The sequence below is a fragment of the Cicer arietinum genome, chromosome 6 (assembly GCF_000331145.2).
Source record: "Cicer arietinum cultivar CDC Frontier isolate Library 1 chromosome 6, Cicar.CDCFrontier_v2.0, whole genome shotgun sequence".
In the NCBI taxonomy this organism is placed as follows: domain Eukaryota; kingdom Viridiplantae; phylum Streptophyta; class Magnoliopsida; order Fabales; family Fabaceae; genus Cicer; species Cicer arietinum.
This window is the reverse complement of record NC_021165.2, coordinates 8928901-8944569: the sequence shown is the minus strand read 5'-3', so window position 1 is coordinate 8944569 and position 15669 is coordinate 8928901. Positions and strand designations below refer to the sequence as shown.

The following is a 15669-nucleotide window of genomic DNA, read 5'->3' as shown; positions in this document are numbered from 1 at the left end:
TTTCCTAAAAAAAAAAAAAGTGAGAAGAAAGACAAAGAGAAGAGATATATAGAGAATGATGGAAAAAGATTGGTGGTATCCATTATGTAATAGAAGAAGCACCTTCTATGCGCACTAACATGAAAGTGCACTAAGCCACATTTTGAATCACTACAAATTAACACACCTAATTCATTCTCTTTGTGGGTCCATCCATCTTCTCCCATAGCCAAGCCAACACAACTCATCAATACACAACACTCACTCAAACCCCATCATTGCCATCACTAAATTATCTCTCACTCTTTCTTTCTATCCTTTTCCAAAATGTCTCCATTCACACTCTAATTTTGTATGCCACGTTTTTTTTTTTTATATAATTAATTTCAATTTCTTGGTCTATAATCTAAACCATGTGTTTTAATTGAGGGTGAGAAATAAATAAACACTAGAGAGAAAAAAAAGTTTCTATATTTTTTTTTTTTTTTGTGATGGGGTGTTTGTAAATTAAAGAGCTTGCTAGTGCAAACTTCAAAGCTGTATTTGAATTTTTGGCATAATGGGAAATTGTTGCTATAGGTTGGAATCATCAGATTATAGAGTCTCATCCAATGCAAAATCAGGTTGGTTTCACAAAATTTTAAAAATGTCCTTTCTCTCTATTTTGAATAACTTTCTTCATATGATTTTGGGTAATAATTATTTATTTATCAGTTTTTGGAAATGTTTTTTTTTTTTTTTTTTTTTTTTGTGGTGTTTTTGTTAGAGCCAATTTGATTAGATGCCTTGATTCTCTTCTCTCTAAAAATGTTTTATTCATCTCTTTCTTCTTTGTTTTCATTTTGATTTTTTCCTTTTTTTAATCTTCAATATGCTAAATATGTGGATATTATTGTTAAGACTTTCATATTCTGGAGCCTTTGTGTTTCCTTTCTTACTTTCTCATTAACCCTTTTTTTTTATTGGTGTTATAGTAATTAAATAATTTGAAATCTGACGTTAAAGCATCATATATAGTTTGTCCTTAGAGGCAAACTCATTGATGATTTTAATTTTCAAATATACATATACCACCTTCATGAATTTTTTTCCTTCTAATTTTATGCAAATAATTGATTTTTTTTAAAAAGAAAATAAAAATAGAAATAATTTTGGTAAACAAAAAAACTAAAATATCCTGCAAAGAGAAGTCTTCAAATTATCTTTTAAAGTTTCTAAAGTTGGTTGAACATAGAAGGTGTTAGCTAGCATGAACTAATCAACTTTTTCTTTATGTCTGCTTCAAAAGCGGGTTGGCATAGACTTGTTATTACGTGGAAATTAACCTCTTAATAACAAGTAGAGTTTTTATATTATTAAGTAAAATGTTTTTTCTATAAAGAACTGGCGGTGTGTTTTAAAAATATAATTGGGTTACTTCACATTTTATGTTCCCATTATCCCACTTGTGTATCTATATTTTTATATATATCAATCAAATATATTAATCATCAAATTATTAAAAATGTCTAATTTTAATTATAAGTTTTTAACTACTTTTAAATATATATATATATATATATATATATTGTTGCAACATTTATTTTCCTTTTTATGTTTCGTACTATCATGTTATAGTGTAAGCAATTTTTGCACATACATTTTTGAAATAATAATACAATGTGACATTAAGGCAAAGTTATAATCGGCCATATACTTAAAACAATGTTATATTTTCTACGACAATTGCGATATTATTAAATTATATATTTTCTACTGTGGTCTAGATTCGAGAACATAATATCTATTTAATATGTTACATTTTGACAATTTAAATGTGCATATTATAAGATTTGTTCTGACTTGTGATTTTAATTGACGAAAAGAAAAAAACCAGGCAATAAAAGAAAGGCATGATGATAGCAAGTTACCATCAAATCCTAAAGAAGTTGAAGATCTTAGGCGTGATTCAGCTGCAAATCCATTGATTGCATTCACATATAAAGAGCTAAAGATAATAACTGGAAATTTTAGACCAGATCGTGTGTTAGGAGGAGGTGGATTTGGAAGTGTTTATAAAGGCTTTATTTCTGAAGAGTTAAGGGAAGGACTTCCTTCTCTTCCTGTTGCTGTTAAGGTTCATGACGGTGACAATAGCCATCAAGGTCATAGAGAATGGCTGGTATATATATATTTCTATATACATTACTATTTTGTTTAATAAATTCACCACACAATCATGTCGTGGTCTTTGATATTGCAGAGAATTACAGTCAAATGTAGTTTTAGCGTAACTACAAAATCACGATGATGTAATGCAAGAAACAACATTTTTAGATTAATTATGAATTTGTTTGATTTGTAGGCAGAAGTAATATTTTTGGGGCAGCTTTCACATGCAAATTTGGTAAAATTAATTGGATATTGCTGCGAAAACGAACATAGGGTGCTAATATATGAGTATATGGCACGGGGAAGTGTGGAAAACAATTTGTTCTCAAGTAAGTATTGATATTAAAGCTTAGGTCGACATAATTAATTACTTAGTAGAACATGTTATTAGGGTGGCCATGCATATATGAGACTATAATGTTGCTTTTGGAAATGATTTCGGTGCATTTTTGTTTGTTTATGAAATAATATCAAACTTAGGAAATTAAAAACAAAGAAGAAATAATACCATACAGTGATTGTATAGTTCATGGATTTGAATAGGATGAATATTGAATGGATTTGTGTGTATATATTGCAGAAATTTTGGTTCCGTTACCATGGTCTATAAGAATGAAGATTGCATATGGTGCTGCAAAGGGACTTGCATTTCTTCATGAAGCAGATAAACCTGTCATCTATCGTGATTTTAAGACATCTAATATTTTATTGGACCTGGTTAGTAAGATCAAAATTCATACATACCATAATCTTTTTATTTATTTATTTAATTATGTGTCATGTGTGTTTGACAAACTACAGGATTATAATGCAAAGCTTTCTGATTTTGGGCTTGCTAAAGATGGACCTGTTGGAGACAAGTCCCATGTTTCTACTAGAATCATGGGAACATATGGATATGCTGCACCTGAATACATTATGACAGGTCATCTTTCTCCAAGAAGTGATGTTTATAGTTTTGGTGTTGTTCTTCTTGAACTTTTGACTGGAAGAAAATCTTTAGACAAATTAAGACCAGCCAGAGAACAGAACCTAACAGAATGGGCTCTTCCATTGCTTAAAGAAAAGAAGAAATTGCTAAACATTATTGATCCAAGGCTAGAAGGTGATTTTCCACTCAAAGGAGTTCACAAAGCTGCAATGCTTGTATATCATTGCTTGAACAAGAATCCTAAAGCAAGACCACTTATGAGAGATATTGTTGATTCATTGGAACCTTTGACTACATACACTCAGCTCCCTATTCAAAAAACATTTACTATTATCACTGAATCTCATCATGATCAAAGTAAACATCAAAATTAATTAGTTATAAGCTTCATTGTTTTTAGCTTATATATAAATTTTATTTCTAGGGACAGGTTTTGCCTTTACTTCACATTTAGGCATTTTCTTTCTATTTTATCTTTTTTCTTTATTTGTGTTTCAACATTTTGGTTGTCCTATGCAATGGGATTTATGTATGGACTAATGTCAATTTAAACAGAAACAAACAAGCAATGGCAGCACATTATTAGGTGTTCTGTTCTTTTAATAATATTCATATTTCCTCTATCAATTGTAAATATGATCAAATATTTTTTTACTGGGTTAATTAATGATTTGTAAAATACAAAATAATAGACAATTTCAAACGGCAATGTTTTTGTTTTGATTTGACTAGTAATTTTTTCTACCATTAAAAAAATTTCAATGAAATAAAATATATTAAAAAATAATTTCTGTTTAATTAATTTATCTTATATCGAGAGAAAAACAACCATTTATGAAAATAGGTGTACACGTGGCATGATACTAGTGAATTAAATGGATGTGCTTGTTGAGAACCACTTCAGCAAATCTACACTCAGAACCTCTCATCTTTGTCTTTGCGGACAAACATAGAAACATAACATTGTTCTCTCTTCTTCTTTCCATAATTCAACAATTTTCATTCATACTCCTCCAAGTTTTGTTCTTTTTCTTAGTTTAGCATAATAACCATGTCATTATCATCTATGTCTACTCACTCATCTCTTTACTCTTCACTTTCATTCCCAAAAATAAACTCTAAGCAAAATCCAACTTATTTTTTTCCCACCACCAAGTTGTTTTCTTCAAGAAACCACTCTTTCTCAAACACCCTTTTGTCAAGGCCCTTCCTTTTTGTGGTTAAGGCTTCAACCGATGCATCCAAACAAGAGAGTGAAGGAGATGAGGAACCATATGAAGAGTATGAGGTAGAGATTGATCAACCTTATGGAATCAAATTTGTTAAGGGAAGAGATGGTGGAACTTACATTGATGCTATTGCACCTGGAGGTTCAGCTGACAAAGCTGGAGTTTTCAATGTTGGGGATAAAGTTCTTGCCACTAGGTTTGTTTCCACTCTTCATCTTATTTTTCTTTTTTATAATGGAATTCTTTTTCTTTTTAGAGAGAATGGTTTGGTATAGCTTTGTGATCAGTACTACTAGCATATCATGTTCAAGAATCAAGATGTTTAGTTATATGGAGGCCTTAGGACCTGTATGGAAAGCACTTATGACATGTCCATAAGATTTTTTCAACTTATTTATGTAAGCTCCGCAAGATAGATTATGAAAACAACTTATAACATGTATAAAAATAGTTTGACTTTAATTTATCTTGTCATTGAAATAGCTTATACATAAGTACTTATATTATATGATACGTGTTTGTGTTTTAAGTGTTTAAATAAGGGGTTATCCAAAGAGGGCCTTAAGTCAAGGTTAAGCTTATGATTGTGGATTTTGATATTGCGTTAAAAATATAGTGATGAATCACCTGTTTGAATATGACTTTAGTACTTTAAGATTAGTGATATCATGTCATGCTCAAAACAGGTAATTGGAGGCCTAATTTAATCGAGGTTGGCATATATGGTTGTGGAATTTGATGTTACATGAAAAATCTGCTGATGAACACATCCTTTGAATTTGAATTTAATGCTTTATAAGATTTAGTAATAGCAATGTATGTCTTTGTGTGGTCTAGAAGTTGTCCTATGTACATTAAATGAGGTGTCATTTTGCATATATGAACTTCAAATTTATTTTTTGAAAAGTAAAAGAATGTACTGTATGTTTGAGTGGTTGAGTTATGACTGAACCAAAATGTTTAACATCGTCTACAGTGCTGTTTTTGGGACCGAAATTTGGCCAGCTGCGGAATACGGGAGGACAATGTACACAATTCGCCAACGAATTGGCCCGTTACTCATGAGAATGCAGAAAAGATATGGTTAGTTTATCGTGTATGCATTCTACCAATGTTTCCTTCAAATACTGGTCTAGTCACTTGCGAGCGTAGCTCACAGTTCGCCGAACTGTTGTTTCCATTTTTTTACAGGAAAGATAGAAACGGGTGGTGAGTTAACCGAAAAGGAGATCATCAGAGCTGAGAGAAACTCTGGTGTAGTTAGTAGCAGAGTGAGGGAAATTCAAGTAAGTTTCATGATGTTAAAACTGCAAAATCGTAATAATCTTTAAAGCCTTTTATATAAGATGTTTTATCTTCTATAGTAAGATGTCACTACTCTATTTCCATGTGGGATACAACCATTGTCATTCTCAAACTTGCAAGCAAAAATTTCAGATGCAAAACTACTTAAGGAAAAAAGAAATGAAAGAGCTCCGAGAAAAGGATTTGAGAGAAGGCTTGCGTCTATACAAGTAAGACTCTAAGACTTCTTGTCTAGAACTATTACTCCACATATGTTGTTATTGTGCATTTTATGAAATTTGTTTTGCAACATATATACATATGCTAAAGGAGTGCTAAATATGAGGAAGCACTAGAGAAGTTTGAGTCTGTTTTGGGATCAAAGCCAGAACCTGATGAAGCAGCAGTTGCAAGTTACAATGTTGCTTGTTGTTACTCTAAGCTAAACCAGGTATAGGTTTGTTCAATTTACAAATTATTTGTGTTGCTTTTTTCACTACTTTGACCATTGGTTTTTTTTTTTTTTAATCATATTGAAACCACAAAGTCCCATATTGTCTAGAATATGACACAAGTAAGTGTTTATAATCATTATCATACTATTAATGTATTGAGTCTCAAACAGATTCAAGCTGCACTTTCTTCACTTGAAGAAGCTTTGCTTTCTGGTTTTGAAGACTTCAAGGTGATAACTATTGCTCTTGAAGTTATACATTATCTCATATATGCTAATAAGTGGCCTAACACTTTTGTTTTTATTTTTATTTTTATTTTTTATTAACAGAGAATCAGAACTGATCCTGACCTTGCTAACGCAAGGACGTCGGCAGAATTCGATCCGTTATTGAAAAGATTCGATGAATCGTTTATCAATGAGAGTGCTATCAATGCCATCAAATCTATTTTTGGAATATTTGATAAGAAATAACCCTTTTGTGTGGATACAAAAGAATTGGCTGAGCAATTTGATTCCATCACATTTGATTTCTCAATGTATATTTTTGTTGTTAACTACAGGTCTCATTTTTTGTCACTTCGGTGGGATCTTGTTATTATACTCATATGTAATAGTTTGATATAAGAAACTTATTATGATCAATAAAACTGTCCATTTTCAACAACAATTATAATAGGACAGTTCTTTTAATTATTTATAAAGTTACTTTTAGCTATCATCAACCCAAATCAAACAACTGATTATGAACATGCAGCAGAATGAACATTGAAGAAGATTGAAGTGGAAGGCTTTCATGTTCGATTGGTTTTGTAAACAAATAAAATCTAAAATAGGTGCAATGAAAATAGAGTGCCTACAAATCATGGTTTTAACACTATTGTTGCTATGGTTTTTATTATGCATCAATATTTCCCACCTGAAGCTTCCCAACTCTAACTTCATCTCATCAAATTAATCACGAAACAACAAGAGGGAGTGAGAGATTTTATTTCTTTATGGATTTCCTATTTATGAGTTTGATGAAATAGAAAAGTTCATTGGTTTTAATTTAAAAAATTGAGTTGAATATGTTTGGATTGATGATAGCGACAATGAAGAATAATTTTAACAATTTTAAATGCTAGTAGTGTATTTTGTGAGTGGGAAGACAAAATTAGAGGCGATAAATATTCACCTAATAATATTAATAGGTTTTTCAGCCCTCTACTTCTGTAGAGCATTTGTTTCTTTGGATCCCTCAGACCCAATACAAATTTGAGAAGTTTGATAAATAATTTTCAGAATTGGACCCTTGTGATCTTTTATTTGAAGCTGTGGTTGTTTCCGATGCTTGATTAAAGTTTATATACGCGATGTGGGACATTATGTAGCCGCTTGTGGCAACGTTTCCCTGAAGATTGTTGACTCATTTTGCAAATGCAACTTAGAAGGGTAATAAACTACTATATTTTTTTTTAATGAGAAAGTTAATTGAAAATCTAGCTGTCTTTCGAATAAACATGAAAATAAGTTGAGTCTAGTTTTTAAAAAATTAAAAGACTGTCTCTGAACGAGGAGAGAATGATGACAAATCCAAACAAAATACTAGTATCCTCCTTCCAAGTCGATAACATAAATTGTGGAGTAACTGTTTCCAAATTTAGCACCTTCGACCACGAAATAAGGTTTCCGATTGATGTTCATTAAGAAAACCTTTTAGAAGAAAAATTCAATTATCATAGAATCATTAAACTTAATTGGTGGGGTGTGCCAGCCAATGCAATAGTGCAACGCAATGGCAACACTCAAGAAACCCAATAGCAAGCTATTGTAACGGATTCTTCCCCTCAAGAAATAAATTTAATATCGTGTGATCCATTGGACCACATATCAGATATTAAACTGATAAAAACAGATACTACACTTGATCTTAGCCAAAAGGCCGAGAAAGGTATGAATTGATTAGAGGCTTGCTGTGCTTCTTATATCTGACATCTGTTATGTTGTCTCTCTTTCTCTCCGAGGTGGGACTCCTATGCAAGGTTTACATTTACCTTTATATTTGTATGTTATTTGGGAAAAAGCCTCTTTCTTACTTAGATTAAAAGCACAAAGTCTCAATATGGCAGATTGTTGATCACACTTGCTAATGTATGATATATCTGAATCATCTATCATTTATACTTCCTACTGCTTCCGGACTTTTAGTACTTTCTTCTATCTATATTTTTTATGTTTGGAATTTTAGGATCTTTGTAAACCAAGAGTTCTATTCGTTGAGTTTGTATTTTGGTTTTTCAAATAAATAAAAAATTATGGAACTGTCTAACTAAATTATTCAATTTTTATGACAGGGTTTATTCATCTGACTCTTGTTGTGTTTGGTCTATATTTAATTTGTTGATTCTATTGCAACTGGAGTATCAAAGTTGACAATGGTCGGAGCGTTCACTGTTGGGGATAAAGTCCTTCCTGCCAGGTTTGTTTGTACTTTTCATCTTTTTTTCTATTTTTTATAATGAGTGTTTCAGTTTTTGAGTTAGATAGATGATTTGTTATAGCTTTGTAATAAGTACTAGTAGCATATCATGTTGTTATTTGGAAGCGCCTTAGTAACAGTTTGGATTGACATATTTGAGTTTATCTACTAACATAGGCATTTGGAGATTGTTTGAGAGAGTTTATAGAAATAATTTATTACATGTCCATAGTTGATTTCTACTTATTTTCCCTGAGCTTTGCACAATAGCCTATGCAAACAATTGAAGGACAATTGAAGTGTACGTTAAATGGAGAAGATCTCCACTCATCAAGGTTGAGCTTATGATTTTGGATTCTTATAACTATAGTACTTCGAGACTAGTGATATTAATTCATGCTCAAAACAAGTAATTGGAGGCCTAATTTTGTCAAGGTTGGCTTATATGGTAGTGGAATTTGATGTTGTCCTATGTACATAAAAAGAGGTGCCCTTTTGAATATATGAACTTCAAATTCATTTTTTTTTCAATCAAAACATAGAAATTCTTTTGAAAAATAGTACAGTGTACTTGAAGTTTGATCCACAATGTTTGAGATATGACTGAACCAATATGTTCAACATCTGCAGTGTTGTTTTTGAGACTGAAATTTGGCCAGCGGTGAAATATGGAAGGACAATGTACACAGTTCGACAAAGATTTGGCCCGTTATTCATGAGAATGCATAAGAGATATGGTTAGTTTATTGTGTATGCATTTTCGCATCGTTTCACTCAAGTGTTATTCTAGTCACTTATGAACTTAGCTCATGGACCCGTGAACCATGGTTTCCATTTTTGCGCAGGAAAGATAGAAACGGGTGGTGAATTAACCGAAAAGGAGATCATCAGAGCTGAGAGAAACTCTGGTGTAGTAACAGAGTGAGGGAAATTCAAGTAAGTTTCATGATGCTAAAACTGCAAAATTGTAATAATCCTTAAATTTTCAAACCCTTTTATATAAGATGTTTCATTTCTATAGAAATATGTCAGTAATCTATTACCATGTGGGATACTACCACTGTCATTACTCAAAGTTGTAAAAATTTCTGATGCAAAACTAAATAAGGAAAAAAGAAATGAAAGAGCTCTGAGAAAAGGATTTGAGAGAAGCTGTGAAGCACACACTGCGACACGGACACCTAACAAAACAAGACACGTCAACCCTGCTAAAATCAAAACATAGGACACCGACTTTGATACACATGTGATAGTTTTTCACCTTCATTGATGTACCTACTATCGAAAAACTAAACATGTTGTAGTTAAATTTCATGTCTTTAAGTCTATCATTAATCATCATTGTTTTGACGCATCTTTAAACCTCTGTAGATGTGTTTGAGATGTCTAAGGTTTGTTGAAGCAAAGAGAAACAAGCTTTATTTTTGGGACACTTATTTGAGATGTCGTATAAGTTTCATACGAGTGTCGGACACAGTGACATAACTAATCCCTGAGGCGTCCATGCTTCATAGGGGAAAAGGCTTGCTACTATACAAGTAAGACTCGGCAACTCAGAAAAATTGTGTTCTTTCCTAAACTCTTTGTTTTTTCTGTCTAGTTTTCCTTCATTTATCTTTCCCTTGACATTTCTTAATGGAAGTATATTCTTCAATCTACAATAGAGATGAAGTGCAACTTCTTGTCTAGGATTGGTATTTCACTTATGTCATTATTGCGCATTTTATAAAATTTGATTTGCAACATATAAAAATATGGAAGAAACTAAACTTTTTTTATTTCAAATTCAATTCTGCGTTTAATATCTTGGAATATTACTAGTAGTTTCCTATCCTGAATTTTAAAATAATGAATATTACGACTTAAAGAATTTATTATACCTGCCTGACAATCTTTTCATGGATTAAATGATGAAGGAATGCTAAATATGAGGAAGCACTCAGAAATTTGAGGCTGTCTTGGGAACAAGCCAGAACCTGATGAAGCAGCAGTTGCTAGTTATAACTTATAATGCTGCTTGTTGTTACTTTAAACCAGGTATACATGTTGGTTCAATTTACAAATTATATGTGCTACTTTTCACTACTTGAATTTTGGTTTTTGATCATATTTTTTAGTGTTTTCGGTCCCTATATTACTTGCTGAATAGATTTAACCCCCTGTATGTGAGTGACTAATTTGGGCCAATAACATGTCAAAAGTAGTTGGCGAGGAGAAAGTAGACCAATTAAAATATCACACCATCTTGGATCCACAAAGTCCCATATTGACTAAAGTATCACACAGGTGAGTGTTTATAATAGTCCGACATGCTAACTAATATACTTACTGTCTGCATCATGTTGGCCTGCCCACTCCAAGTTGAGAGATGATTCTGAGACTTTTCACAGAGCCAGCGAACACTTACTCATGACACTGGAGGGATAACAGGCTGCTGCCTGCAAAACCACAAATCTTCGTTAGCCTAGCCTCAAATCATCACTTATTGTTTTCTTCAACCAGATTAAAGTTGTCTGAATGCTAGTAGTTTTGCTAACGTAAGCCACCCTTAACATTTTTTTCTAGTTCCGTCCCTGCCAATAATCTTATATGCTTGCACCTGGGGCTATATCAGTTGTTTTGGCAGATAACAGTTGTAATTAGGAATACAATTTTTCCAACTGACCTTCATGACAGTGTACTATTTTTCAGTTTGTTTTTTCCATGCTCTGGATTTTAGTGGACCACTAACCAGACAATGTACTATGGTTTACGGTGCATACCCCTTCAGGACCCTTTCACATATGAACCTTGAACTCCTACAGTTTAACGTATCTAATAGCTACTGAACCACACACCACTGTTGTTCAATCTCATTCAAAATGAACAGAAATAAGAGTTCAGATACAGTATTATTAAAATAGGTCAAAGTGGTTGAACTAGAATTGGTGGGGTATGCCGGGCAATGCAACAGTGCAACACAATGGCGACACCCAATAGCAAAGGACCCTTTCACATATGTACCTTGAACTCCTGAAGTTTTAACGTGAATCAGATAGCTAATGAACCCCACACCATGCTTTTATGTTTTGCAATAGTGAACCCCACACCATGCTTTTATGAACCTCACATATGTACTTCAATCTCATTCAATATAAACAGAAATACAGACATTAGAGTTTACATAAAGTATTATTAATGGGGAACAAATTAATTAAACTAGAATTGGTGGGGTGCGCCAGCCAATGCAATAGTGCAAAACAATGGCGACACTCAAGAGACCCAATAGCAAGCTATTGTAATGGACTCTATCCATTGGACCACATATCAGATATTAAACTGATAAGAACAGATACTACACTTGATCTTAGCCAAAAGGCCGAGAAAGGTATGATTTGGAATTAGACTTGCTGTGTTTTTTATATCTGACATCTGCTGTGTTTCTGCTCTAACTCTCTGAGGTGGGACTTCCTTGCAACAGCTTGGACTCAATGGATCATAACTCGAGTTTATTAGTTAGTGTATATAACACATATTTGCTAATTATAAGATGATGATTTTTAATGGGGCATTAAAAAATTAACATGTGTTTGAACTATTAAAATTAAATCACAAATAGTTGAGTGTATGTCATCTGTTACCAAAACTCTTAATTTAGTCAATTTTAATAAATATTATAGTAATATATATGTCGACAAATTAAAGAAAAAATTTAAAATATCAATATATACTCTGTTTTTTATTGTACCATAGAATTTGTCTTATAAAATATTGTTAATTTGTGGAGAATCCGTATTTTAATTTTTGCTATGATATATATATATATATATTTAATGTCTAACGTGTTTTCAATAAAATTAATTCCGGTAGAGACAACTTATTCAAAAAAATAAAAGAGATATTGGTGGTATCAATCACGACATTTTCACTAATTTTGGTGCATAGAATATATCTATCATGAGGTATATATGTGGTAACAATTTGATTTTATCATTTTAAGAGACCAACTTAAAATGTCCTTCAATTTTTTAGTTAGATAGATGGTTTGTTATAGCTTTGTGATCAGTACTAGTAGTATATCATGTCGTTAATTGGAGGCCTTAGTAACAGTTTGGATTGATATATTTGAGTTTATCTACTGACATAAGCACTTGTGAGACTGTTTGAAGAGATTATAGAAAGAGTTTATAACATGTCCATAGTTGATTTCTACTTATTTTCCACGAGTTTGCAGGATAGCTTATGCAAGCAATTGATAACTTATATAAAACAATTTGACTTTGATTTATAAAACACGATACATATGACACCGACATCGACATCGATACATATGTGATAGATTTTCACCTTCATTGATGTATCTACAATCGAAAAGAGAAACAAGTTTTATTTTTGGAACACTTATTTAAGATGTCGTATTAGTTTCGTACGAGTGTCGGACACAGTGGCAGAACTAATCCCAGAGGTGTCCATGCTTCATAGGGGAAAAGGCTTGCTACAATACAAGTAAGACTCGGCAACTCAGAAAAATTGTGTTCTTTCCTAAACTCTTTGTTTTTTCTGTCTAGTTTTCCTTCATTTATCTTTCCCTTGACATTTCTTAATGGAAGTATATTCTTCAATCTACAATAGAGATGAAGTGCAACTTCTTGTCTAGGATTGTTATTTCACTTATGTCATTATTGCGTTTTATAAAATTTGATTTGCAACATATAAAAATATGGAAGAAACTAAACTTTTTTTATTTGAAATTCCATTCTGCGTTTAATATCTTGGAATATTACTAGTAGTTTCCTATCCTGAATTTTAAAATAATGAATATTACGACTTAAAGAATTTATTATACCTGCCTGACAATCTTTTCATGGATTAAATGATGAAGGACTGCTAAATATGAGGAAGCACTCAGAAATTTGAGGCTGTCTTGGGAACAAGCCAGAACCTGATGAAGCAGCAGTTGCTAGTTATAACTTATAATGCTGCTTGTTGTTACTTTAAACCAGGTATACATGTTGGTTCAATTTACATATTATATGTGCTACTTTTCACTACTTGAACATTGGTTTTTGATCATATTTTTTAGTGTATTCGGTCTCTATATTACTTGCTGAATAGATTTAACCCCCTGTATATATGAGAGTGACTAATTTGGGCCAATTACATGTCAAAAGTAGTTGGCGAGGAGCAAGTAGACCAATTAAAAACTACACCATCTTGGATCCACAAAGTCCCATATTGACTAGAAGATTACACAAGTGAGGGTTGATGTATGTCCGACATGCTACTCAGTATGTTTATTTAGGTAGTGCCAACAAAGCTTTGGCTTAGACTGGAGGGTACTGTTTGAGGCTCCAACCCACATTTACCTCGTAAGCCTAGCCTTTGAAACCTATATTTTTGTTTTGCCTTTCATGACAGTGTCTAGTTTTCAGTTTGTTTTTTCCATGCTCTGGATTTTAGTGGACCACTAACCACACAGTGTACTATGGTTTAAGGTGCATATCCATTTAAAAAATTAGAACATTTAATCTTATATGAAATGTCGTGATCCATACCCATAAAGGACCCTTTCACATATCTTGAACTCCTATAGTTTTACCGTGAATCAGATAGCTAATGAACCCCACTGTCATGCAATCTATTTCAAAATCAACAGAATAAAGAGAGTTTACATTGAGTATTATTAATGGGGAACAAAGCAATTAAACTAGAATTGGTGGGGTGCGCCAGCCAATGCAATAGTGCAAAGCAATGGCAACACTCAAGAGACTCAATAGCAAGCTATTGTAATGGACTCTTCCCCTCAAAAAATAAATTTAATATCGTGTGATCCATTGGACCACATATCAGATATTAAACTGATAAGAACAGATACTACACTTGATCTTAGCCAAAAGGCCGAGAAAGGTATGAGTTAAAATGTTGCTTGCTTCACTTTTTATATCTGACATCTTTTGCGATGCTTCTCTAACTCTCCGAGGTGGGACTTGTTTGCAACAGCTGGGACTCAAGATTGCCCTTTCTAATTCCTTTCTTACTTAAAAACTGCGCAATGTTTCTGCATGGCAGACTGTTGATCCCACTTGCAAATACTAGTATATCAGAATCAGATTTCATTTCCTTCCTATTGGTGCTACTATTTTTCCTTTCTATATTTTCTCCATTGGAAATTTAGGATCATTGCAATCAGGTTTTACTTGTTGAGATTCTATTTTGGTTTTCCAAATAAAAATAAGTATACAGTTGCCCAACTGAGTTATACAATTTTTATCACAGGATTTATTCATGTGATTCTCGTTGTCTTCAATGCAGCTATCTTGTATGTTAAATTAAGGTGATCAAAATTAAAACGTAAAATTTGTAGAAGCAAACATACAGATATGAATTTTTGTTAAATAAAAATTGCCACATCTTAAACATCAAAACCTCATTAGAAATCCTATATATGAATTATGTAAACTGCATAAGTAAGATATCAAAATAATTCAAGTTATTATCTTAAAACAGGTATACAAAATGAAATAACATTCAAACATAACAGTTTAATATATAAGATGAAAACTTCATAAATAAAGCTTCTTATCAATATATTATGTGTATTGGTGAGGTTGAAGTCGAATTGGAAGTCCATTTTCAGGTTCTAGCATAGGATCATACTTGAACTTCTCATGAGGAATAACTAAATCCCACTTAAAACGTTTTACCATATTATGCATAAACACAAGTATCTCTAACCGAGCAAACTCTTGTCCCAAACACATTCTAGGTCCTCCTCCAAATGGAACATATGAATAAGGTGTTGGCCCTTCTCCTTCAAACCTTGAAGCATCAAATTTTTCAGGATTTGTGAACAATGTTGGATCCATGTGTGTTGTATGAGTGTTCCAATGCAACTGTCAGAAACACCATCAATACATTTTTAAAATATATATCATATCATGACATAATCAACATCATATACATTAGGTTCTCATACTCATATAGAAGCATTGCCTTGAATCTTAATGAGTGTTTAACAAAACTTTTAACAAGAAACATGAAAATACCTTCCATTCATTAGGGATGTTATAATCAGCATAGGTGAAATCTTTGATAGCTTTTCTGTAAGCACCGCCGACAGGCGGCGCCAGCCTCATAACTTCAGATGCCACATTCCAAGAGAATTTCATTTTCTGAATATCTTCCCATTGCAATAACTCCC

At 32.5% G+C, this 15669-nt stretch overlaps 3 protein-coding genes, 2 non-coding genes and 1 pseudogene across 5 annotated transcripts in view; 2 read left to right on the top strand and 4 right to left on the bottom strand.

The window, feature by feature from the left end:
* The first annotated feature begins 397 nt into the window (after positions 1-397).
* On the top strand, positions 398-3684 carry LOC101499803 (probable serine/threonine-protein kinase PBL16). The gene is made up of 5 exons (XM_004504154.4): positions 398-602; positions 1845-2140; positions 2324-2459; positions 2711-2847; positions 2932-3684. Exons 1-5 carry the CDS (start codon positions 539-541, stop codon positions 3433-3435), a joined length of 1137 nt encoding a protein of 378 aa, XP_004504211.1. The 5' UTR covers positions 398-538; the 3' UTR covers positions 3436-3684.
* Positions 3685-3963: 279 nt separating this feature from the next.
* On the top strand, positions 3964-6698 carry LOC101499502 (protein MET1, chloroplastic). Its single transcript, XM_004504153.4, has 7 exons — positions 3964-4486; positions 5267-5373; positions 5482-5576; positions 5728-5804; positions 5905-6025; positions 6200-6259; positions 6359-6698. The coding sequence occupies exons 1-7, from the start codon at positions 4113-4115 to the stop codon at positions 6500-6502; spliced, it is 978 nt and encodes a 325-aa protein (XP_004504210.1). The 5' UTR covers positions 3964-4112; the 3' UTR covers positions 6503-6698.
* A 1072-nt stretch (positions 6699-7770) lies between these two features.
* On the bottom strand, positions 7771-7965 carry LOC113787389 (U2 spliceosomal RNA). Its single transcript, XR_003473896.1, has one exon. It is a non-coding gene; the product is annotated as a U2 spliceosomal RNA (small nuclear RNA).
* Positions 7966-11696: 3731 nt separating this feature from the next.
* LOC113787416 (U2 spliceosomal RNA) lies at positions 11697-11860 on the bottom strand (annotated as a pseudogene).
* A 2324-nt stretch (positions 11861-14184) lies between these two features.
* Positions 14185-14379, bottom strand: LOC113787366 (U2 spliceosomal RNA). Its single transcript, XR_003473873.1, has one exon. It is a non-coding gene; the product is annotated as a U2 spliceosomal RNA (small nuclear RNA).
* A 501-nt stretch (positions 14380-14880) lies between these two features.
* LOC101499182 (beta-amyrin 28-monooxygenase-like) overlaps positions 14881-15669 on the bottom strand; it is a 3148-nt gene continuing 2359 nt past the window's right edge. The window contains exons 4-5 of the mRNA XM_073370491.1: positions 15515-15669; positions 14881-15361 (exon numbers count right to left, since the gene is read on the bottom strand). The exon at positions 15515-15669 is cut by the window's right edge and continues 19 nt beyond it. Of these exons, the coding sequence (XP_073226592.1) occupies positions 15059-15361; positions 15515-15669 (458 nt within the window). The 3' untranslated portion in view covers positions 14881-15058. The remainder of the gene's footprint in view (positions 15362-15514) is intronic.